We start from the raw sequence: 25640 nt of genomic DNA on the forward strand, positions 1-25640 counted from the left end.
CTTCCGTTTCGATCCATCACCATTGACTGCCATTTTTTAAAAAAACGGATTGCATCGATCAGTTTAAGTTCCGTTTTTGAAAACAGAAAAAAAAATACTGCAAACACAATTTTTGTCGTCCGTTCAGAAAAACGGAACTTGAACGGATTGCATTCTAACGGAGCACTATTTGGTCAAATATTATTGAAACCTATGGGGATTATAACAGATCCGACAATTTCCGTTTCGCTTTCTCTAAAACTGAAAAGGATGACGGAATGGTACCGGAAGGACGAACGCTAACGTGAACGTAGCCTTAGTTTTTAAAAGTGAAATATATTAAACAGTGACTGTAGGGGAGCTGTGTCCACCCCCTATTATGAATGTCCAGATCCCATCTTATCACCTTTTACCACAATCCTGCCTGTAAAGGCCCTATTCCACGGGCCAACGGGCGGGAGGGGCCGCGGGGAGGCTGCCCGGATAAATCGCTAGATCGTCCGGGCAGCCCATAGGATATAGTGTCGGTCTGTTGCCGCCACTCCTATACCATGGAGTGACGGCAGCAGATCCCTGATATCACAGTCATTTGTTTTTCAACATGGTTAAAAGACAAACGACTGCAACAATCAGCCGACATGAACGATGTTGACTGATCGTTGCCTTCTATTCCACAGGACAATTATCGGCCGTGGAATAGGGCCTTAATGATAGGGATGGGATTGCTGAAAAGTTCTCTCTACACAACAGGAGGTGTCAGCTTATTACTTGGCTTAGTGGTCAGAATAAAAACTGAAAGATATGTGTTTTTTCTCCATTCAACTTCAAAAACTTATGCGTGAAAAAATGTACACACCAAGTCATTCCAGTTACAAGCTCACATTGTTACTGCCATTGGTCACTTCCAAGCAAAGTAAACTTTCATTACACATGGTAAGGGACAAAAAAACTTTTATTGTTTCCTTAGCAAACAAGTTCAGATCAGTATATGCAAGCCAACGTCACAGACATTGTAAAAGACGATAGCCTAAATATAATTTGCAATCTACACGTGTGCTTGCATATAAAGCTCCTCATCCCATTGCTTGCCATATATGCGCCCAGACAATGGTTGGTTAGTGCTGATTCACAGGGAAGTCTTCTCTTGGGTGTGTTGGTTCCAAGTTTTAAACAGGTGGAACAAGTGCAGGAGAGAGAATGAAGAATGAGCAACACCCTCCTCATTCTTAGGTTAAGTCCATGGACGGCGTAATTACTTTATAATGATGGGTTGTAACTAGTCTCGGCTACACCCAATAAACATTTATTAACCAAAACCCTTCCCTCAAAGTTTCTGACAAAATGCCAGTAAACACAGCACTATCCACTCCCATATAGGTATAGAAGAGTAAAGTACCTTGAAAGTGAACTCACATATAGAATGAAGAAAACGAGCTTAAAAGGGGTATTTCCATCTAAACTAACATGGTTAAATTTAGAGGGCTTGTTCAGTTAAATATTTCTGAAAATATATTCGTTAAGCAAAATTTCCTCCTTTTCTTAGCATGGCTGCTGTTTTCCTTACTTTGGTAACAGCTCGTTGTATAGGAAACCAACCTCCACTCTGCTCTAAAAGCAGTGGTGTGGCTGGTACATATGAAGTTACAGTATAATATATATATATATATATATATATATATATATATATACATATACATACACATACAACATACACAATGCTAATATACATTACATATATATATATTTGTGTGTGTGTGCGCCATATGGGTGGAAAGGGAGTTCGGCATTGCGTGCGGGGAGGCGTTACCTCCCCATGCACAAAATGTATCTATTTTTGCATCTGGATTAGCCTAAAGAACAGCCAAAAATCTACACCAGCTCCGGGCTGAAAAAAAAAAAAAAAGTTGCTTCTTCATAAATGTGCCCCTATATCTCTATACATCTACACTCCCAGTCTAACATACATCTTTATCCCAGTCCAAGGGCCCTATTACACAGAGCGATAATCGGGCCGATTATTGCTCCGTGTAATAGAGACAACGATCAGCCGATGAAATGATAGCTGATCGTTGGTTTAGGTTTGGACCCAAAGTCGTTGGGCACCGACTGTGCATCTCTATGTGTAATAGCGATGTGCGACCGGCATAAGGTATCAGGTGTTTGGGCAAGGGCTGCATGGACATCGCCAACAATTTCCATGCAGCCCTTGCTGCCTGATTATCCAGCCGTTTAATAGGTCCTGTAAACGTGCACCGATCTAGCAGATCAGCGCTCATTTACTGAAATGATCGGGCCGTAGTCAGTGTAATAAGACCCTAAGTCACTCCCTTTTAGAGCAGAGTGATAACTGGTAACCTAGACAGCAATCTTTCAACAATGGGAGGAAAAGAGCCGGGATGTCAGGAGAAAAAGGCATTTTTTTTCTCAGCATATGTAATGTATTTGCAAAAATAGTTAAACTTGCAGGGCTCCTCAGTGTAAATATGTTCGTTGAGATGGGACGACCCCTTTATAGGACAGTGAAACCTGCTCTGCTACTCCATCATTCTATATAGCCAGGTAGAGGAATGGGTAGACATATTATGCTTAGGCCATGATGTAAGAATATGTTATGCAACTTTTGCAGTTAGAAGGGTGCATTCTAGTTTTATAATCCTTAGAGAATTTTTCAAGAAATTTACAATATATTTATGGTAAATATGTTCCTTGGACATAGAAATGCATGTGTGAACACATCCCAAGGTAGTAACTGTGCCCCCAATATGTTATTACTCATAACCAAAAATTCAGATGCCAAACACAAACTACAAATTGTATACATTTTGAATAAAAGAAACATAAAATCCCCCTCCAGCATGGTCTAAGCCAGTGATTTTCAACCTTTTTTGAGCCGCGGCACACTTTTTATACTTAAAAAATCCCAGGGCACACCACCAACCAAAATGGCACAAAATGACACTAAAACAATACATATTATACAGATAGTTAATAATATAGATTCTAAATGTATTTATACGCACTCAGTGTGAAACCTGGGCCTGTTTTCTTCTCCCCCCTTTGCTTCTCTCCACCATACTTCTCCCCCCTACTTCTCTCCTGTGCTTCTCTCCACCATACTTCTCCCCCCTGCTTCTCTCCATCATACTTCTGCCCCCTGCTTCTCTCCACCATACTTCTCCCCCCTGCTTTTTTTCTGTGCTTCTCTCCCCCATACTTCTCCCCCCTGCTTCTCTCCTGTGCTTCTCTCCACCATACTTCTCCCCCCCTGCTTCTCTCCTGTGCGTCTCTCCCCCATGCTTCTCTCCTGTGCTTCTCTCCACCATACTTCTCCCCTCTGCTTCTCTCCACCATACTTCTCTCCTGTGCTTCTCTCCAGTGCTTCTCTCCCCCATACTTCTCCTCCCTGCTTCTCTCCACCATACTTCTCCCCTGTGCTTCTCTCCACCATACTTCTCCCCCGTTTCTCCCCTGTGCTTCTCTCCCCCATACTTCTCCTCCCTGCTTCTCTCCTGTGCTTCTCTCCACCATACTTCCCCCCCTGCTTCTCTCCTGTGCTTCTCTCCACCATATTTCTCCCCCCTGCTTCTCTCCCCCATTTCTCTCCTGTGCTTCTCTCCACCATACCCTTTCCCCCCTGCTTCTCTCCCCCATACTTCTCCCGTCTGCTTCTCTCCACCATACTTCTCCCCCCTGCTTCTCTCCAGTGCTTCTCTCCCCCATGCTTCGTTCCTGTGCTTCTCTCCACCATACTTCTCCCCTCTGCTTCTCTCCTGTGCTTTTCTCCCCCATACTTCTCTCCTGTGCTTCTCTCCACCATACTTCTCCCCCCTGCTTCTCTCCTGTGCTTCTCTCCCCCATGCTTCTCTCCTGTGCTCCTCTCCCCCATGCTTCTCTCCTGTGCTCCTCTCCCCCATGCTTCTCTCCTGTGCTTCTCTCCACCATACTTCTCCCCTCTGCTTCTCTCCACCATACTTCTCTCCAGTGCTTCTCTCCCCCATACTTCTCCTCCCTGCTTCTCTCCACCATACTTCTCCCCTGTGCTTCTCTCCACCATACTTCTCCCCCGTTTCTCCCCTGTGCTTCTCTCCCCCATACTTCTCCTCCCTGCTTCTCTCCTGTGCTTCTCTCCACCATACTTACCCCCCTGCTTCTCTCCTGTGCTTCTCTCCACCATATTTCTCCCCCCTGCTTCTCTCCCCCATTTCTCTCCTGTGCTTCTCTCCACCATACCTTTTCCCCCCTGCTTCTCTCCCCCATACTTCTCCCGTCTGCTTCTCTCCACCATACTTCTCCCCCCTGCTTCTCTCCTGTGCTTCTCTCCCCCATGCTTCGTTCCTGTGCTTCTCTCCACCATACTTCTCCCCTCTGCTTCTCTCCTGTGCTTTTCTCCCCCATACTTCTCTCCTGTGCTTCTCTCCACCATACTTCTCCCCCCTGCTGCTCTCCTGTGCTTCTCTCCCCCATGCTTCTCTCCTGTGCTCCTCTCCCCCATGCTTCTCTCCTGTGCTCCTCTCCCCCATGCTTCTCTCCTGTGCTCCTCTCCCCCATGCTTCTCTCCTGTGCTTCTCTCCACCATACTTCTCTCCTGTGCTTCTCTCCCCCATGCTTCTCTCCTGTGCTTCTCTTCCCCCTGCTTCTCTCCACCAAATTTCTCTCCCCCCTGCTTCTCTCCGCTGTTTTTCTCCCCCCATCCCCAGGTTTCTCTCCCCCCCCTTTCTCCCCACCTCCTCCGAGATGTTCGCAGCTGCTGTCCGCCTCACCTACTGGCCGCCCGTAGGGCCCGGACGTGCTCCTCCAATCAGCGGAGACCGGAAGTGTGGTGCGCTGCGGCGGGCCGTAGCGCACACATTGATTGGATGCGTGCATCACGGCCCGCCGCAGCGCACCACGCAACCACCCACATTATAATCCACCACTGATCGCTGCGCATTGCCGAGGAACAAAACACAGGGCCACCATAGTTTGGGGAACTTTCCCCGCGGCACAACCGACCATGTGTCGCGGCACACTGGTTGAAAGTCACTGGTCAAGCCACAGGTCTAGTCTGCCCAGAGAGTAAATTTCCTGACATCTAGATTGCCATTTCTCCCAATTCTTTTCTAGACAGAACATCATATCTCCACTACTTTCAAAAACATCAACGTGGAATCCAAAAATACAACAGAAATTGTTTATTTTAATGTGACAATAATAACTGGCATAATAAAGAGGTCACATCTCGATAAGGGCCACATGTGGTAGTAGAGCTCTCAGCTGATCTTGGGCATCTGCTATTTCACAGATGGGGTTTCCTTGTAAACGCAGGACTGATAGCCGAGGACAGCTACAAAGTGGTTGGAGGTTCAAAACGTTTTCTATGTCTAAGATATTTCTATAAGGAAAAGCAAGGTTACATTTTGACAATTACCTAGAGAAATGCAAAGTAATTTAAGCGGTAATAATAATCTTGTATGCAATGGGCAGGTGATCTAACCTGTTGATATGTCCCTATAGCGCATGGGGCACAGAGGATGAAGGTAATTTCCTTACCTTCATCCTCTGCACAATTGTAACAGTTTATTTCATATGCTAATGATGTGTTTTGCTGTACTGGGGTAGAGCTACCAATCTGCCCTGGCTGCCCCATCCCTACTAATGAATATCGGGGCAGTGCTATGCTAATATTAAATTAGGAGTGGGGGGCTAGCTGGGACAGATCATGCACTGGGGGCCTTATTAGCCTATAAAATAACTGCTAATATCCCAATATCAGAAAATAAAAGCATTTATATTTTTGCAGATCAGACCCTAGATAGTCCCGACACAGCTTCTGACCACTAAGATGCCCATCAAAGAAGCTGGGTGACTACTGCTCCAAGTGTGGGGATAACACGTTTGCCAGGGGTTGGAGAAGGGACAACATTACTATATGAAGTCATGTTTACTCATTCTGTCCATAGCAGCAATGACTTAAACCATCTCATCCACTTAAACCACTTAACATACCAAGGACAGCAATTACAATTTAATAATTAGAATGGGGACTGAGCAAGTTCCACCATAAAGTCACTCTCCAAGGAAATATGTTTTATAAATACAATTTGTTTGTTTACTACATAGGTGCCGCTGCACTTCTTGGTGTGACCATTGGCCGGATTAGAGGATTCTTAGCCTATTTTTTCAAATGTGTTTTCTGTTGTATGGTATTTGTCCAATTACAGTTCCTTGACCAGTCCTGATGGATAAGAAAAATGCATAGGGAGCGTGCTAGGACTATGTTAGGGCTATTTTCCTAGATTTAGTACAGGGAGAGGTCGTCATTTTTAGAGTGGGTGCGTTAACAGGCTCTTGGGCAAGAAAGGATAGTCCGCCTTTATGAGGGCAAGCATGGGGCAGGGGATGACCTTTTTTAGGGAAACTACTTCACTAGTTCCCTGAGCTAAAAGGGGGGGAGCAGACTATAACTGTATGGTAAGTAGTTTTCCTCCATGCACTCTGGATAATGTTTATTTCCACCGGGACTACAGGCACATATGGTCAACAGTGACAAAGTAATAATAATAGTAGTCATTGGTGCCTAATTTGTACACTGGATATGCTTCTATTAATTGCTTTTTTTCATTTATAGTTGACGATTATTGTGAGAGTGGTTTGAATAGTTTTTGTACTTAACAAGTTATATTTTATATTTGGGATACCACTTATGTATGTAGTAATCTGATTCCTGCTTGATATATATCTCACATAGACTTAAAAGGGTTATCCAAAATTAGAAAACCACAGCTACTCTCTAGTGCCACCCTTGTCCTCAGAGTGTGTTTGGTATTGCAATTCATTTCATTCACTCTAATGGAAATGAGCTGCAAAAAACGATACCCAAATTTAGGACAGGAGAGGTTCTGTTTCTGGAAGAAAGCGGCCATGTTTTTTTAAGTATGTTCTGCTATTAATCCCTTAATGAAAGGTCAGGTTTTGGTTTTGCCTTCTATGAGACAACACTTCTGTCTTTTATTTTTCCATCTATAGAACCATATGAGGATGTTTTTTTTCCCTATGGAGCAATTTAAAATTACATCCTTCAGTATACCATAAAAATGCAATTCCACAACTTTTTTTTAGAGTTTGCATTTTTATGCTGTTCGTTGTGCGGTCTAACTGACATTCTTCCTATATGTGCTATATTCTGACCCCTATAAGGTTTTGATTTTTTTCACTACAGAGCTATATGAGGGCTTGTTATTCGTAAAATATAATTCCATAACATGATGTGCTCCAATGGAAATGAGCTGCAAAACCCCACACCCAAATTTAGGACAGGAGAGGTTTTGTTTCTGGAAGCGGCCATGTTTTTTAAGCCTGGATAACTCTTTTAATTAGCGTGCGATTTTGTGATTATTTTCCCACATTCTCACCCTTCTTGGTTTCTACCAGTTCAGTCCACTTTTTACCCGACCTATTTTCTATATACTTGAGTTTTCCTGCCTGCCAGCCCTCTCCTCTCTCAGCACTCCTGCGTGCCAGACAATGCCCTTCCCAGCACCCATTTCTGTTTCATCACTTCTACCTCAACTCCTCCTTGCGCCAGATCAGTCCCTCCTCATCTACCCTGGGTACCAGACTACTCCTTACCCAAGAGCTCCTATGCAGTACACAAAATAAGCTCATTACTAACTAGTTGCATAAACCCTATGGGGCACTGCACAGCAAGCCCAGAGATGAATACATGAATTATTCATTAGAAAAGCTTGAAGGACTTCTAATGATTAGGTAAAAGTTCTAGTGAGCAGCTTCTCCACAGGCATCTGATTCTGGGAACTTTGTTTCATATACTGTATGCAAATTGCACTATCAATCAATTTCATCAGGTAGGTGGAGCCCTTTGTTGTAGGAAATTAGTTGCCATCACCTCCTTGGGTTACGGTCAAGGGAAAGTAGATGGCAATCATTATCGGCTGTGGTTCTGCATTAAGGGTGCCTTCACACCTACAGGATCCGCAGCAGATTTCATGGTGCAGATTTGATGCTGTGTTCAGTTATTTAAATGAAATCTGCTACGGATCTGCTGCGGACCCGCAGCAGAAAATCAGCTGCAGATCCGGTAGGTGTGAACATACCCTAATGGTGCGTTCACACCTACAGGATCTGCAGCTGATTTTCTGCAGCAGATTTCATTTAAATAACTGAACACAGCATCAAATCTGCTGCAGATCTGCTGCAGATCCTGTAGGTGTGAACGCACCTTAAAGGAATATTTGAACTGAAAATGAAAACAATTGATTGACTCAAAAGGATACTATTATACTGCAATGATAGCTCTTCAAGCTTCGGTAAATTCCACACACCTTCTAAGCGTGAAATTTGATTGTTGTCCACTTCAAGTACCTTAAAAAAGAAAAAAAAACACATTCTAATTGTCAATAACAGGAGCAGTTCAGTGGGAATGTTATGTTATATCTATCCATCTGGTATATACAAGTTCTCTGGAAGTGCACCACTGTCGCTATTGATTCCAACAAGGAAAGCCCAAACTTTCTAATTCCACAGACTAGGTGTGAGGACATATGCCATTAAAGAGCATGCATCAATAATGTGCTGAAACTAATAGCTGTCATTGAGGAGTTCCTGAAAACAATTTAACACGTAGGTGGCTTCTGAATAATTGATCAGTGTATTATGCAAGAAGAGCATCAGGTGACTGATCAGGCCAGATTCACATGTGAGCTAGGTATATCAGAAACCTGTAGCAAGACCACTTACACTGCAATGCACAGTGTATTATAATAATTTTTATCTATATAGCGCCGATGTATTGCACAGTACATTGCAATTCTGGGGCAGCACTTAAAAATTCTGCGATCAAAACTATTTAATTAACTGATCACTTGATGCACTGGTAACTATAAGAAAACACTTTGGAACCAGGACATAACTGACTGTAAACCGTGCACCAAAGCTACAAAGAAATGCAACATAGCCCTAAACCACACTCAGGCTTATGGTTCAGCTATGTTACGCATAATTCATTGTGCCGATTCGTCAGACTTATGTTCTTTCCACTACAGAGCCTTGGAGGAAGATAAAGTAACTTCTGAACCTACTTAAACTGTAACTGTACAAAGAATTAATCTTCTGATGAGGTTTTTTTTTTTTTTTTTACTCTTAATTGAAAACTTCTGGAGCTGAGCTGCTTTAGGTTAAATTTGCATGGACGTGTATATTAAAAAAAAGTGTTTCTTTTTGTCTAAACTGACCATTCATCCAATTGGTTTAATACCTTCAGTTGTTTCCTCAGTCAAAAGCAGATTGAAATGGTTCCACATTAAAGGGGTACTCCGTAACTTTTAATATAATGCTGCAGTCATATATAAAATATTAAGCATCTTATTCTTGATTCACCACACACCCCAAGTGTTCTCCTGTGAAGTCTCCGGGTCCCCTGCTGAAACTTTAGAGAGAATGACAGCAGTGACAGCCCACTTTGCAGATTACTGAAATGGGACAGCACTTCAGCTTGTGATTGGCTTACTGGGCTGTCACTGCCAAGATAAGTTTGTCTTGCAGGTGACAACAGCGGTCAGCAGGGGACCTGGAGACACCGCAGGAGGACCTTAGGGGTGTGTGGTGAGGTTAGAATAAGATTTCTATTATGATTATATTATATATATATATATATATATATATATATACACACACACACACACACACACATATATATAGCAAGTAAAAAGTGGTGTGGAGACAGCATCCATCCGGTGAAAAAATATTTTTACTTTATTTTAAGCCATTGCGGGAGGTTCTGCTGTTCCAACCTTGGACTTGTTTATATATATATATATATATATATATATATTATATATATATATATATATATATATATATATACACACACACACGCATATATATAATATATATACATATACATACACACATATACACATCACTTTAGTGTTATAGCTCATAATATTCAAATACATTTGTGCCATTTCCAATGCCTATTAGCTTTTGACAATTAGATCTTTATTTGGGACTTTATCAGACTGTTATTATGATTTAAAATCCTGTACATTAAAAAAAAAAATCTAAAATTTTAAAAGAAAAAAATAGCTTGCTTTTTTATGACACCGGTTATTGTTCATCTAAACAATAGCAACTTAAAAGGTGTTATCCGAGAATAAAAATCTGCATTTCTTTTCTTCGCTAACTTTTCCTCAGTCTGTGTGTGGTACTCCAGCTCAGTTACAAGGAAGTGAATGAAACTCAGCTGTAATAATACACACTAGCCGAGGATAAGTGTGACACTGTTTTTGGAAGTAAGCAGCTATGGTTTTCTAAACCTGAATAACCTTTATAAAGTGTTCTTCCAGGAATTTGACAATTACAATTACAATTGATATATAAGAACTTAAAATTTGTATGTAAGTATATTCATGATACAGGACACACCTAGAAAATAATCTTTTCCACCTGTTTCCTAACCAGGATTCTGTGAAACCTCTTAGGGGCTCCCCAGAAGAAGGTTGTTACTTTCACAGTAAAGATGGGGACATTGTATGTATTCCCTGCATTTAAAGACATACCTCAATATATCGTAGCATGGACAGATCACTTGTAAGAGTACGAAGCTTATTATTTGATAGACACATATGACTGGCCAACACCAAGTGGTCTAGGTGATACAACCGTGTAAGGTCCTGAGAAAAGAACACAATACTTTACATAATGACCATAAATGATCGGTCTGTGACGGCAATGAGATGACTGTGTTTTACCTTATCTGAAACAAGGATTACATTTGCATCGGCATATTCCATTTTTAAAATACCATTCTCCATCTGGAACTTGCTGCGCAGATCATCATAGTAACCGCAACGCATTGGATCCACGATCTGTGATAAAATATACAACAGAACATAGAAGCATATGTAATGTATTTCCTTCGGAAGGCGCAACACTTCACCCATTATTTCCTATCCACCAACAATTACACACCTGAATGGAATCCCAAATAAGTGTTACTAAATCCTATCAACATAAAGGAACCTAAATCCACATGCTATGGCGCTCTGACAGTGCCCAGCCCCTGTCACCAAGCATTTCATGCTCTCTTCCTGACACAAAGAAGTGGCCAATCAGCCTCTTTCTGCCAGGTCCCCACTGCAGATGTCACCAGGAAGTGGTGAGCAACAGGGACAGGGCATGGTCAAAATGGCGGAGTATCCCACCATGTGAGTATTGGTTTTCTTACTATTTCAACCCAGCAAGGCCACTATTAAAAATCTTTAGGAAAAGAAAATCCACTGAATACCCTTTCAAGGGGTATCCCCAACTTAACTAATACAGTGGTACCTTGGCTTAAGAATAACTTGGATTGAGAGCGTTTTGCAAGAAGAGCTCACAGTTTCTCAAAATTGTAACTTGGTTTAAGAGCATTGCTTTGGTTGAAGAGCTCCCTGTACTGGGTGGGAGGGGGAGTGAAGGAGGAGCATGGTCTGTATAGCGTGGTCTACAGCACTGTACTCTGAATCAGGAAGTCTCCCTCACCTTCATAGCAGATCCACTTCAGGCTGGGGCTTACATCAGGGGACAGGACTGTAGAGGTAATCTCTCCATAGCTGTAACCCCTCTCTTCCCCAGACAGAGAGAGCTGCATGTATGTGCCCACATCTGCCCTGCTCATTCCTTCCTGCTCCCTGCAGTCTCTGTCAGCCCTTGTGTTTCCCATCTTCTCCATTAATGTACAGTAACTTATAATATGACATATTCAGCCGTTTCTAAATGTTTGTTTCATTTGTTTTACATGTTATTTAGAATTAAAAAAAATCATTATTTTTGGGGTGTGGAACCAATTGTCTGCATTTCAATTATTTATTATTGGTTTAAGAGTGGATTTGGATTACAAACACAGTCCCAGAACGAATTAGACTTGTAATCCAAGGCACCACTGTGTAGTTAAACTTGTGGAGCTCACCAAGTCAAATATGCATATATACTTTACATTCAGTTGGCAAACTAGTCTTCTCCACCTGATAAGTCTTGTTGACAGCTTGTTGTCTAGCTTACTAACCACCAGTCTGCTCTAAAAGCAGGCATCTGGCTGGTGTATATAAAGATAGATATAGCGTTGTTGTATAAAGCTATAGGGGGAAATCCATCACCCTATGCATTTGTTAGTGCTGCTTATAAAAGTAACTAGTTGTTTTACAAAGGCGTCTGTCACCCAAAATTTAACAGGTCTCATGTCTAATAATAAATTACATGCAGGGCAAGTTATTGCTTACATTTACCCATGCAATTTTTTTAAAGCATGTATATTGCATGCAACCTTCTACTTAAATTATTGCAAAACCTTGCACAACTATGGATCAATGCGACTATGGATCAGCTGTGGTGCTCCCTCCAACTGGGTGATCACTGTGAGGTCAGAACTCCCATATACCCAGGTGGGTTCCTCTTAACCTGCAGGCCCAATTGCTGTAAAATGTGATGGCCAACAGGTGCATTGATTAGAAACCCAACTGGAGCATCAGAGGCGGCCCTGATTGGCAGGCCATTCCAGACCTCAGATTGGCTTGTTGACCTCACACTATGGGAAACAGAGCAACACCATCCCCTGTCATTTCCAATGCCAGCAACGTGTCCCCAGTTACAGGGAAATGGCAGTGGGTGGCGCTACTATGGAAGAGAGGGGCACTGGCGTGACTTTATTACAGTCAAATGATTTAAGATAAGATTAAGCTGAATAAAAACTGGTTTTAATTTATATATATTTATAAAAAAACATTTTTTCTTCTTCATGTTTCTTAAAGGACAACTCCCGCGGGACCCCCCCCCCCAAAAAAACAAACAAAAAAACACAGACACACACAGACACCATACTCACCATCCCTCCGGTGACGATCGCCACTCCATTCGCCCGCCGTCCGCCTCACCGTCACCGCCGTCCAGCGATGTCTCTGATTTCCGGGTCCTGGGGATGGAAAAGGCTGCCAGTGCGCTTGCGCACCGGCAGCCTTTTCATTGGCTGGAGCGCATTACATGGCTTCCAGCAACCTCAGCCAATCAGGGTTGACGAAGCTGGAAGCCATGTGATGCGCTCCAGCCAATGAAAAGGCTGCTGGTGCGCATGTGCACCAGCAGCCTTTTCCGTCCCATTCACTCTCTATAAAGACGCCGAGGAGGAAGAAGACCCGGACCGCCCCCCGGCTCTGACGTCGTCGTCACCAGATGCCGCCCGGGAGAAGAGGACCGTGACGATCGTAATATGTAATGTATATATTCTTTAACTTCCGGGCGGGGGGGGGGGGGCCGGGGGTCCGAAAGTGGGGGAAGGGGGCCAGACCGGGTATTTAACCACATTACAAAGTTATATAACTTTGTAATGTGTGTTAAATAAGCTAAAACATTTTTTGTGGGAGTTGTCCTTTAAGTAATTACAGTCAGTAGCCATAATCAAATCAACCAAACTAAAGCGTACACTAAACTTATGCTTCACACAGGTCTCTAAGAATGGCTCAAAAATCATAAATTCACATATCATAAATCACACTTGAATACCTGTGTATGCATGCAAATAAAGAATTTGTGTAGTTATTTCAGAAATTCAGTGAGTGGGCCAAAAGTCACAAAGTTTGGCGCAATTACGCACAAAAGGGGAGATCTATCAAACATGGTGTAAAGTGAAGAAACAATAGATAGGTGCAGCTCACAATTGCAGTACTGAAATGGGTCGAGGTTTAACTAAGGGAGAAAGCCCCTACCTAGAAGGGCCAATATAAAAAGTATTGCAAAGAGAATTTTAGTTCCTCTAGACCCCAACAGTCCTTTTAAATAAAATAATAAAATAATTTAATAAATGTATCCAAATATAGCAAAAAATATATAGCAAAAACTCAAATATCTATGTAATAAGTGATAATTCAACTCTAAGTAAACAATACAATATTACCGGGTCCCAGACAAGGAATAATAAAAAATGAATAATAAATAAATAAACACTCATTCACGTCCTTATGGCAAACAGTCTGTGGTAACTCAATCTAAAATGTTCCGATTTGTAGCAAATTGATAGTATAAAGTTGATTAAAAATAGCCCTTTTCTTATAAGGATCAAAAATAATTCATGTTAGACTTGTAGTCCTCCTGCAATGTTCAGCATGAATTCAGTCTTTGCCCACAAGAAAGATTTATATTACATAGCTCACATAGAGCTTCCGATATTTCATAAAATGGGTATTGAGATTGCAGTAGTTGTTTGTAAACAAATTCAATGTTTATATCGATTGGCGTGTACAACGCCTCTCACCCGTCCTGTAGCGGCCGCTGATTCTCAAGGTATCTCCCGCGTTCTTGCTGCGCTGGACAGGGACCAGCGCAGCAAGAACGCGGGAGATACCTTGAGAATACATTTATTAAATTATTAAATTATTTTATTTAAAAGGACTGTTGGGGTCTAGAGGAACTAAAATTCTCTTTGCAATACTTTTTATGGTGTAAAGTGAAACTGGCCCAGTTGCCCCTAGCAACCAATCAGATTCCACCTTTCATTTTCCAAAGAGTCTGTGAGGAATGAAAGGTGGAATCTGATTGGTTGCTAGGGGCAACTGAGCCAGATTAACTTTACACCATGTTTGATTAATCATTTTTACAGATTTACACAAGAAACTACACAAACAGAAATGATAAATTCCCCCCATAGTGTATATATACATAAAATGTATCCTTTATGTATATATAGCCGTCAACAATGGGAGGGAAAGTTCTGGAAAATACTGTACCAATACATATTTGATCAGGTTAGAAGAGATCTGACAGGGTGGCACTATTATCTTGCTCTATAAAGTATTTCTAAACTATGAAACAGAACACTGTATAATAGGAATAAAGGGACGTTTTCAATTACTCCACAACCTACAATGATATACCTTGAGTGTATCGAAGTAACGGAGAGACTCGTTCTCATAAAGTAAAGGATCCAGGGCACGCATTAGGAGAATTATAGTCAGTAGGCACCCTAGACACAAAATAGAAGAGATAAAGAATACGGTGGTACAATGAAACAACAATTGCTAGCCAAAACAGATCCAGAGATTACAAGCAGTTGTAAAGTTTTATTTCTCATCAAATGTTTGCTACAAGTTCTTCTAGTTGTTTACCAAATAATACAGTAAAATGCTATTGAATGCAGTCTTTAAAACCTTCAAGAATCTATGCAGATTTTAGGGTATGCTGCAACCCATTAAATCCAGTCTGTGTATTATGTTGAATATGTGCCACAGATTTTACCCTTTTCAATGAATATACTATAAATTACTATTTATAGTGCATGTACTATACAATGCATATACTATTTACTATTGAGGCTATGTTCACACTACGTAAAACTACGGCCGTAGTTCTCGCCCCAGAACTACGGCCGTAGTTTTGCGGGGTGGAACATAACCTTACTTTCAATGGGATCCCGGCCAGAGCGTACAAACATCGTATGCCCGCATTAGAGCTCCGCGGCCGAAAGATCATCCGGCCAGAGACTGGACGTTCCGTGACCCGGCCAGGGTCACGGAACGGCTGGTCTCTTACGTGGTGTGAACATAGCCTTAAAGTGCATGTACTATACAATGCATATACTATATAATACTATTTACAGTGCATGTACTATACAATGCATATACTATATAATACTATTTACAGTGCATGTACTATACAATGCATATACTATATAATACTATTTACAGTGCATGTACTATACAATGCATATACTATATAATACTATTTACAGTGCATGTACTATACAATGCATATACTATATAATACTATTTACAGTGCATGTACTATACAATGCATATACTATATAATACTATTTACAGTGCATGTACTAGATAATGCATATACTATATACTACTATTTACAGTCCATGTACTAGACAATGCATATACTATATACTACTATTTACAGTCCATGTACTATACAGTGCATATACTATATAATACTTTATACAGTGCATGTACTATACAGTGCATATACTATATAATACTATATACAGTGCATGTACTATACAATGCATATACTATACAATACTATTTACAGTGCATGTACTATACAATGCATATACAAGACAATGTATTGCCCTTTGCCCTCTAATTAGCTAAGGGGGGGGGGGGTAAAAAATTCTCCTGTAACACAGAGCAGAAATCAAGAAGCCAAATAGTGCTAGGACCCACTCTTATGTTTGATGCAGATTCTCATAGATGTGTAAAGGGCAAGTAGCATGCAAGCACAAATGCTTGGAACAAGCTGCAATAAAGCATGAGAAAGACGGCATTGTTTGAAGCATTGCTGATAGGGAGCGGCCTGTCTTTTGCACATTCATAACAATCTGAAAAAAAAAATTCCCAATTCTGACATTTGTGTAAAATTCACAGGATAAAGAGATGTTCTAATAATAATACTTCCTGGAGGACAGGCCATCAACTTTTACAGGCTGGATAACACTTTAAGTAGTATGATCCTATGTTAGATATTGAATGAATTCTTGTTTGTGTAGATCCAATGTTCACTTTATGAATAATACATTCAAAGTAGATCTGCTAGCTTTTTAAAACTTTTCCTAGCGTAAACTATTGAAGACTGAAAGAAAGTTTACCTGCTTGCTTCCCTGCACATGGCATTCCCTGCATACTAGATAAATATAAGATTATTATGCAAACAATATATTAATGGAGCTTTAAAGATACACTTGTTGACAGGAGGAAATAATGAATGAGTCAAATGGATTTGTGTATGCCAAATCCTATGTTCCCTGGGAAGATACACACAAGCTGAGGTATGTGATAGCCCCTTATCCTAACTTACCCCCTCCCCTCCCCATCCAATGGTAGTAAACAAGTACTGTATGCATGGCCAATACAAGTACATATGCTTATGGGGACCACTGACATCTATGTAATTTTACACTGAGTGGCAGCAATAAGGGTGACACAGCCTCTCTGCTGCCACCAATGTTCATGTCTGGAATAGCAGGACTGCCCTGGAAAAGACAGCACTTAGCTGCATGCTTCTCCTGGTGCCTTCTAGAGATCAGTGGGGATCTGAACACCCACACCCTAAATGATCAAAACTTTTGACATGCTTTTATGGAAACAAATATATGTTTTTGCAAATGACAGGGTTAATGCTATCTGTCAGCAAGTTGGAGCACACTGTAGATATATTGGGACCAGCGCCCTGATACAAGAAATGTATTTATAACTAAAAACGTGTGCCATTGTTATAGCATTAGAAATGTTAGTTAGCGTGAGATTACATCTACGGATGCATAGCTCTGTACCTTGCATACTTCACTACTGTTTTCTACAGGAATAAACACTTCAATAGGTAATATCTGCAGATGGCGACACCTACAGGTTACTGACTGTATTACAGGACAATATAGGTTGTACTTCATATCTTCAAACTTTTGTTACTTTTGTTTTTTTCCTCTCACATTTAGAAACATGAAAAAGTAGCCACCCAAATCACTGCAACCTTCAACAATAGTACGTAAAGAATTCTTTCAATGACCCACGCATTCCTTTATAGTAACATAACAACAACAACAACAACAACAAATAAAATCATATTATTCATAGTAAATACTTTATTTTCTCCTATGGGATAGTGAATAATATATATAATACTACAGTAAATATATTAATTTTTTTTACCCCTTAAGTTAAGACCTGTGTCAATTCTTTGAGTGGAGAGTGGAGGGGCGTGAGAAACTCCAGTGAAACAATGGGACAGGCAGAATTTCAAGCAGCATGGGCTCCACTTAAAATTCTGCCTTTTTTTGCTCAGTGTGAACGGGCCCTTATGGAGCACTGTCCACTACATGTGGTAATAAGGAAATACATTACTACTACCAAGTAATAACTCAGAAGCTTACTTATTATTATCTCATCTAAAGAAGTTATCACTATCAGTATACTATGGAAAGATGGTAAGTGATAAGGACATCACAAAGCTTCACTCCCAGTATCTATATAACAGTACCAGCCCTGGCACAGCCAGTATACATGTGAGGAGAAAGGTGAAGGTATGGTATTGTGTCCACATGCTCCCCAGAAGATAAGCACCAGGGAACAAGGGTATAGCATATCTTTTTTTGTGCTGGGACAATATTTATAATCCCTTGAGGGGAAAAATCCCAACTTGTAAGAAAAATTCTGACAACAAGCAGATCACAAAGTGTCCCTCTGCTAGGAGCTTACACTAAAAGCTGGTGGATGTGAGGAAAACTGGAATTAAAGGGGCTGACCAGTTTATATATAAAACCTCTCTTAGATTTCATTCTTTGAGCGGAGGGGAGAGGCCCAAGAGAAATCCCGGTGAAGAAATAGGGCAGGCAGGATTGCAGGCGGAATCCGTCGTGCGGACTCGTAAATTCAGCTTCCTTTACTCAGTGTGCAAGGGCCTTACTCTGTCTTTCCTCCCAGATTAGTAATGTTTGGTTCTACTGATGTGCCCCTGGTGCCCCCACCATTCCTGATGAGGGAACGTTTTACCAGACAGTGTTTTTCCTTTCGCAGAGTGTGCCACCCTACTGCCACCCTAGAATGATATACCCCAAAGGCATGATTTGATTTCTGCATTTGTTCCTTTCTCATTTATGCAGGAGATTTGTGCGGGTGGCAAACTTACTACTTGTTGTTATATACCTCTGTTATTGGTACTTGCTTTCTAGCACAGTTTTATTTTCTTTTTGTAACCACATATTTGCATATTCTGCTTTCAGTTTTGTTATTTCTTGTTTTGTTAAAAATAAAAAAAGAATTTTTTTTTTTTTTAAAAAGGAGGGTCATTCCACAGGCAGGGCGAAGCAGAGCTGCCATTGTCTTTGCTATCTACTCATGTCACCTGTCACTGTAATGCTGTACACATCACTTTTCGGCAGCCTTCTCTTATCACCACAAAGAGAGAGCAACCAAGTCTCACCTTAGTTTTAAGCCTAGTAGCCAAAATGACATGTGCACGGTTTCAGGATTATTTTATAATACAGATAGTAAAATGGAAAATTAGAAAGAATAGCAAAAATTCTGTAAAAATATGTTTAGAATTAAAATTTAGGGCCAAATTTATCCAACTGTGTAAAAAAAAAAAAACTGGAGTAAACATTCCAATTTTTTTTAAGCATAAAGCTTTCAGCATGTTGGTAAAGGAATCTTATAGAGAACATTAAAAATGAGTGAATGATGCTGTCTGCGTAAAGGGAATGTGTCATCAGAAAATGAAATCTTGTTAAAATCAAGGTCCAGATTTATCAAACTGTGTAAAACAAACTGATGTAAACTGAGCACAGCAGCTAAATAATATCTGAGCTGTGATTGGTTGCTGTGCTCAGTTTACATCAGTTTTACACAGTTTGATAAATTTGGACCTTGATTTTAACAAGAGTTCATTTTCTGATGACACATTCCCTTAACTCAGGCAGGATCTTTCACTCATTTTTAATGTTCTCCATAAGATTCCTTTACCAACATGCTGAAAGCTTTATGCTTTAAAAATCTGTAAGGAAGGATGAATGGATTTCCATCGGTATGCTGCGGATAACCATTGCTGCTGTTTACAGATCACTTTCTCAGAATATTGATTATAAACAGCTTTGCCGGTCGCCCTTTACTCCCTTCACTGGTATGATCAGCCTGAAGCACTTTATAATAGTTGGCATTTTAGTATTAAAGACTATTGTGCTGCTGATAAACAACTCAAAATGCTGGGATTAAAACAGACCATTTAACTTAACTGTAAAAAAAGAAAAAAAAATTATATATATATATATATATATATATATATATATATATATATATATATATATATATATATATATATATATATACACACACACATATACATATTATATATATATATATATATATATATATATATATATATATACACACACACACAGTATATGGATCATTTTTCTTTCTGAAATTTTTAACAAACTTACACTTATTTTCAGGCTCCAGCTCCTGCAGTTCCTTGCAGGACTGTAATTCTTGTTGCAGAACATTGCTCTTTCCCTCTGACAGCTCCAAACTGGAAAAAATAAAGGTTTGCAGTTGTTTAACCACTAGGTGGACTAAGGTGTAAGAGCTGCATTACGTGGCCCGATAAGCAGTGTAAGCAAGCATCGGCCTGCTAAATCTGTGCTTGCTTACTGAGCCCATTATACGGCTCGACAATCATGTAGTAAGGGCTGCTCCGACATAGTTATCCATGTCCATGCAGCCATTGCTTTCACACAGAAATGACTTTTGCTCCCCTGGTGTCCCACAGCCTTTTCCCTGCCTCCCTCAGTCGCCTCTGACAATTCTGGTCTCGTCTCCTCAGTGAAAGGCCCCTCAGCCAATCACTGAGCGAGATGAGACCGCATTATGGGCACTATGGCTGAGCAGCCTGTCAGCACAGACACAGGGCCAGAAGTGTCAGAGGCGGCTGAAGAAAGCAGGAAAAGCGAGGTAAAAGCTGCAGGACACCAGGGGAGTTTGGACACGTAAGTATGAACATTATTATTTTCTTTACACTCTCATCAGCTGTACATGGCTGTTACACATAGTGATGCGCGGTCAGTGGTACGGCTGGGCGATATTGGCATAAATCAATATCGCGGTTTATCGCATATGTAGCTGCGGTAACGATAATTGGACGATAACTATGACACGCCCCCTTTGTAAGCCACACCCATTTTTACAAGCCACACCCACTTGGCCATACCAAACTGGGGATATTTTGTTTCAATAAAGTTTAAAAAAAAAAGTACAGTAACTTAATGAGCAGCAACCCACTGTGTACACACTGCAGGGCGTATATATACAGGTATACAGCTATGGACACACCACAGGACATGTATATACAGGTATACACAGCATACAGCTATGGAAACACCATAGGATGAGTATATACAGCATACAGCTATGGACACACCACAGGACGTGTATATACACAGGTATACAGCATACAGCTATGGACACACCACAGGACGTAGTATACAGGTATATAGCTATGTACTATAGGGAACCAGAGTATATACAGTATGATGTGTATATAGTATATACAGGTGACAGTACAGGGACATACAGTATATATGATGGGTATATAGTATGTTATGTATAGGTGACAGTACAAAGGCACCGTTATGGGGACACTGAGTGGCACATTATAGCGGGGCTGTAGACGGCACTGTGCTGACACGGCGTGAAGATATCTCCTATCTATCTACTCTATCTATCTACTCTATCTACTCTATCTATTGATCGATTGATGAATAGATCGATTGATGGATAGATAGATCGATAGACAGATAGATAGACAGACGAGATAGATAATAGCATATAGATAGATAGACAGACAGAGGAGATCTATCTATATTCAAAAAGTAGCAACATTCCAATTGGATTGTGAATAAATCTACACCTTTTTTCATTCATGTCGAAAACAGCGATGTTTCTGATCACAATCGTGGTCTTTTCTCAAGTCAAATGTTATTTGGCTTGAGAAAAGACCACGGTTGTGGTCAGAAACGTCGCTCTTTTTCTCATGGGTTGCTGTTTTAGTCACTGCTGTGATGCTCTGACACGCCAGGCAGGTTGGGGGGCACTGGGACGTGCACGTTGGGGGGGCACTGGGACGTGCAGGTGGCGGCTCCACTGTGGCGGGCCACTGAGAGAGGCATGTCCGGGCTGCTGGAACTGGCTAAGACAAGCAGGGGCAGTGTTCCGTGCCGGGCGGGTGACACGGGGCGCTCTGACACGCTGGTAGGTTGTGCCAAGTCGACTGGGCCGCTCTGACATGCTGGGCAGGGGTTAAGGGACACACAGTGCCAGTCTCCTATGGGCTGTCTGTGCATCCCTGCACACACAGCACACGAGACATCCTCCAACCTGTGCAGCTCAGGGCTCAGACGGGGAGATAGTGAAAATACCGCAGATACAGTCCTGGCAAAGTTGAGGTCGGTTAACTGACACCCAGAGACGGTATCGGTATTTTCACGGTATATCGCCCAGCCCTAGTAAGTGGCCAATTATTTTTAAACTTGCAATAGACAAAGAACGTCAATGATCGGCTCCTCGGCTGATTGTTGTCGATTTAATAAAAAAAAAAACAATGCGGCCAGAATAGAAGACAAAATGCTCCTACTATGCAGCAGAATTAAAGGCCCTATTCCAAGGGCCGACTTGAGGAGCAAAGGAGCGCTCTCAGCGCTCGTTTGCTACTCGTTGCCCGCTCACTGCTGCCGCTATTCCACGCGGCAGCAGCGAGCGAGGCCGGGAAGGGCTGGGGGGGGCTGCCCAGGTGATCCCTATATCGTCCGGCCAGCCCATAGCATACAGCAGTGTCTGCTGTCGCCGCTCTTATTGCACGCAGCGACGGCAGCAGATTGTTGCTGTATCAGTCATTTGTTTTTTAACATGTTGAAAAACAAACAACTGCAACGATCAGCCGACAATAACAATGTCGGCTGATCGTTGCCTTCTATTCCACGGGACGATTACCGTCTGTAACGGCCGATATCGGCCAATAATCGTTCCGTGGAAAAGGACATTGTAAAGAAGTACCTGAAGATCTTATCCTCTGATGCAGAGTCTCGAAACCAAGTTCTCTGTTTTCCTGCAGTAAAAGAAACAAAATCAATCATAGAGGTATGCCCAGCTTTACATTTGCTGTAGACCTGTATTCAGCAGTGCTCACCTGGATATAAGATGCACTCTTTTTGAGCTTCTCCATCCTTCCAAACAACTTTGAAGTTATGCTGACAATAGTCACTGAGACGCTCCCTGGGAAATTCACACACCTGACAAAGATACAGACACATATATGACAACATACACTGGAAGAAGCGGATGCTAGAATGTATGCAAGGCTCTGTTAACATTGCACCTGAGCCTTCTGTTGGAGGTATACATGGGGGGAAGCTTGCTACATATGCCATGCCATAAAGTGGGATAAGTTGGGATAAAAAAGCTGTATATTTTACATACCAATGCATATTGGCTCCCTATGGATTTATTTGGCATAAGTGATCATATATGACAAGCCTACTTCACAAACTTTATGTGAACACAGAGTTGATTCACAGACATACGATAAAGAGTAGAAACAAATGGTGACAAGTTGGTAGATATTTAAATAATAAAGACATGGTGCTAATCAAAGTGCTCAGAAAGTTACCCAGAGAAAACTTGGCTTTTCTTTTCCATCTGGTGTTTTCCATGTGACCATTATTGGCTTTTTATCAATAAACAGAATCAAATCGCTCTCTACCTAAAATACATTGAAGCAGAACAGAGAATCTTAGTGGCAACTTTCAAGAAGAAGATACATTTTGTGTGATTTTTAAGCGTAACTGTCATTTAAAGTGACTCTGTACCCACAATCTGACCCCACCAAATAGCTTGTACCTTCAGATAGCTGCTTTTAATCCAAGATCTGTCCTGGGGTCTGTTCGGCAGGTGATGCAGTTATTGTCCTAAAAAACAACTTTTAAACTTTCAGCCCTGTGCCCAACGGCCGGGGCTAAGATTGTGTAAGCATTAGGCTGGCACAACCTCTCTGTCCCTCCTCCCCACCCTCCTCATCATTAGGAATGCTCCAGGCAGATTGTCTCCTATTCATCAGCTGTGTGAATACTGAACATGGGCTGGATCGTTAAGGCACCTGTGCAATGTTCAGACGGGAGAAAATGTTCCAGTGGCATTCCTAATGATGAAGAGGGTGGGGAGGAGGGACAGAGGAGTGGTTCAAAGTTAGGGCACAGATATTGTAGGCCACGGTTGTTTGACTCAGAGCTGCAAGTTTAAAAGTTGTTTTTTAGGAGAATAACTGCATCACCTGCTGAACGGACCCCAGGACAGAACTTGGATTAAAAGCAGCTATCCAAAGGTACAAGTGGTTTGGGGGGGACAGATTGTGGGTACAGAGTCGCTTTAAATGTCACTTTGCAGAAATCAATATATATCAATAAAACAAGCAATTTTAAGAAACTTTTTCATCCCCTACAGAGCAAATGTCACAACCTGGTTACTGCACAATAGGTTCAGCTAGTCAGTGAATGGGGTGAGACGCAACCCATCAGCCAGGTAAGGCTCCCACCCCCCGCCCCCAAGTTGTGACGTCCTCAAAGACCAGGGGAAATGCCTTGTAAAGGGGAATTCTATAAGCAGTACTGTGTGCTCAGATTCCTTAATAAACTGATAATTTATCATTTTTAGTAACAACAAATCTGCTAAGTAAAGTATTTTCCTATTATCATGTGTATATAATATTTTGGATTTTCATTGTAAAGTTGGATCAGTGGCTGCTGATGTCACTCAACCCCCCCCTGACTCAACAGCTTTTCTCTCAGGAATAGTATTGTAAAAAACATATGTTCAATACGTGCTAGTCTACTGTACATTCTTTCTAATTGCTAGAGCAGGTTAGAGTCTGCTGTTACAGATAACCACAGGCTGCATGTGTCAATCACATGGCAGTCAAAGATGCAGACAAAAGTTGCCCCCTCCCCCATTTCTTCACCAATAACTGGGTGATGTTGCCAAGAGATGTTGAGCAAACTTTGAGCACACTTGGGTTCGTCCGAACCGGAGTGTGCGGCATTTGATTAGCGGTGGCTGTGGAATTTGGATACAGCCCTAAGAAACATAGATACAGCCTTTTGCGTGCATGAAGTTTGCTCAACTCTAGTTGCCAAGATTGGCTACATCGCTCTGCTATTGGTGAAGAAGTGTGAGTGTGGCATTCTAATTAAAGATGTAGAAAGGCAGTCTGCTCACACAGTGTTTCCACCAGTCTTTTTTCATCCAAAACCAGGAGTGGGTTGAAAACACACAAACTGTGCAAATCTTTCCATTCTAATCTTGCCCTGTCTACTCCTGGTTTTGGTTGGGAAAAGACTGACAAAAACACTATGTAATAACATAGCCTTAGGGCCCTATTCCACCGGACGATTATCGTTTGCATAATCGTTAACAATCTCAAACGACCGTTATTGCGAAAGACCTGAAAACGTTCACTCATTTCCATGGAATGATAATCATTACTTATTATCGTAATTGCGATCGTTTTTCTTCGCTATTTATTCGCTATTGCGTTCGTATCTATTGCGAACAACTGAACGATGTCTTATTCAATGCGAACGATTTGCAAACGTTTTGCGAACGAGCAACGATAAGAATAGGTCCAGGTCTTATAAAGCGATCAACGATTTCTCGTTCGGTCGTTAATCGTTAACTGCATTTCAACTGAACGATTATCGTTTAGATTCAAATGATTTAACGATAATCTGAACGATAATCGTTTGGTGGAATAGGGCCCTTAGGGTGTCCCGATCACACACCTTTTTACTGTTTCTTGATGCACCCTCCCATTCCTGAGATATGTCGGTTTGGCATGAACTTCATTTTAATAATGGGAGTGAAGTATCTTATGATTACAGGGCTGTTTTTTTTAATACAAATGTTTGTTGTAAATGTTGTCACCATTTTTTTCACTTACTAAAACTGGTTGAGAAAAAGATACTGATATGCAAGACACAGGCACATCAACAGAGATACATCGGATAGAAAGAGGAAGATCAGCTGGAACATAAAGGGACAAAAGCTATTGTTAAAAATCATATAAATGTAAAGGGTCACATTGGGGTTGGTTTA

At 41.4% G+C, this 25640-nt stretch overlaps 1 protein-coding gene across 2 annotated transcripts in view; it reads right to left on the reverse strand.

The window, feature by feature from the left end:
• Positions 1-5135: 5135 nt before the first annotated feature.
• RABGGTA (Rab geranylgeranyltransferase subunit alpha) overlaps positions 5136-25640 on the reverse strand; it is a 36347-nt gene continuing 15842 nt past the window's right edge. For both annotated transcript variants that reach the window (XM_069961673.1, XM_069961674.1), the window contains exons 8-17: positions 25486-25568; positions 23164-23256; positions 22684-22786; positions 22551-22602; positions 19943-20031; positions 14880-14968; positions 10728-10844; positions 10536-10649; positions 8253-8340; positions 5136-5339 (exon numbers count right to left, since the gene is read on the reverse strand). In XM_069961673.1, coding sequence (XP_069817774.1) covers positions 5191-5339; positions 8253-8340; positions 10536-10649; positions 10728-10844; positions 14880-14968; positions 19943-20031; positions 22551-22602; positions 22684-22786; positions 23164-23256; positions 25486-25568 — 977 coding nt within the window. In that variant the 3' untranslated portion in view covers positions 5136-5190. The remainder of the gene's footprint in view (positions 5340-8252; positions 8341-10535; positions 10650-10727; positions 10845-14879; positions 14969-19942; positions 20032-22550; positions 22603-22683; positions 22787-23163; positions 23257-25485; positions 25569-25640) is intronic.

The sequence above is a fragment of the Dendropsophus ebraccatus genome, chromosome 3 (assembly GCF_027789765.1).
Source record: "Dendropsophus ebraccatus isolate aDenEbr1 chromosome 3, aDenEbr1.pat, whole genome shotgun sequence".
NCBI classification, from domain to species: domain Eukaryota; kingdom Metazoa; phylum Chordata; class Amphibia; order Anura; family Hylidae; genus Dendropsophus; species Dendropsophus ebraccatus.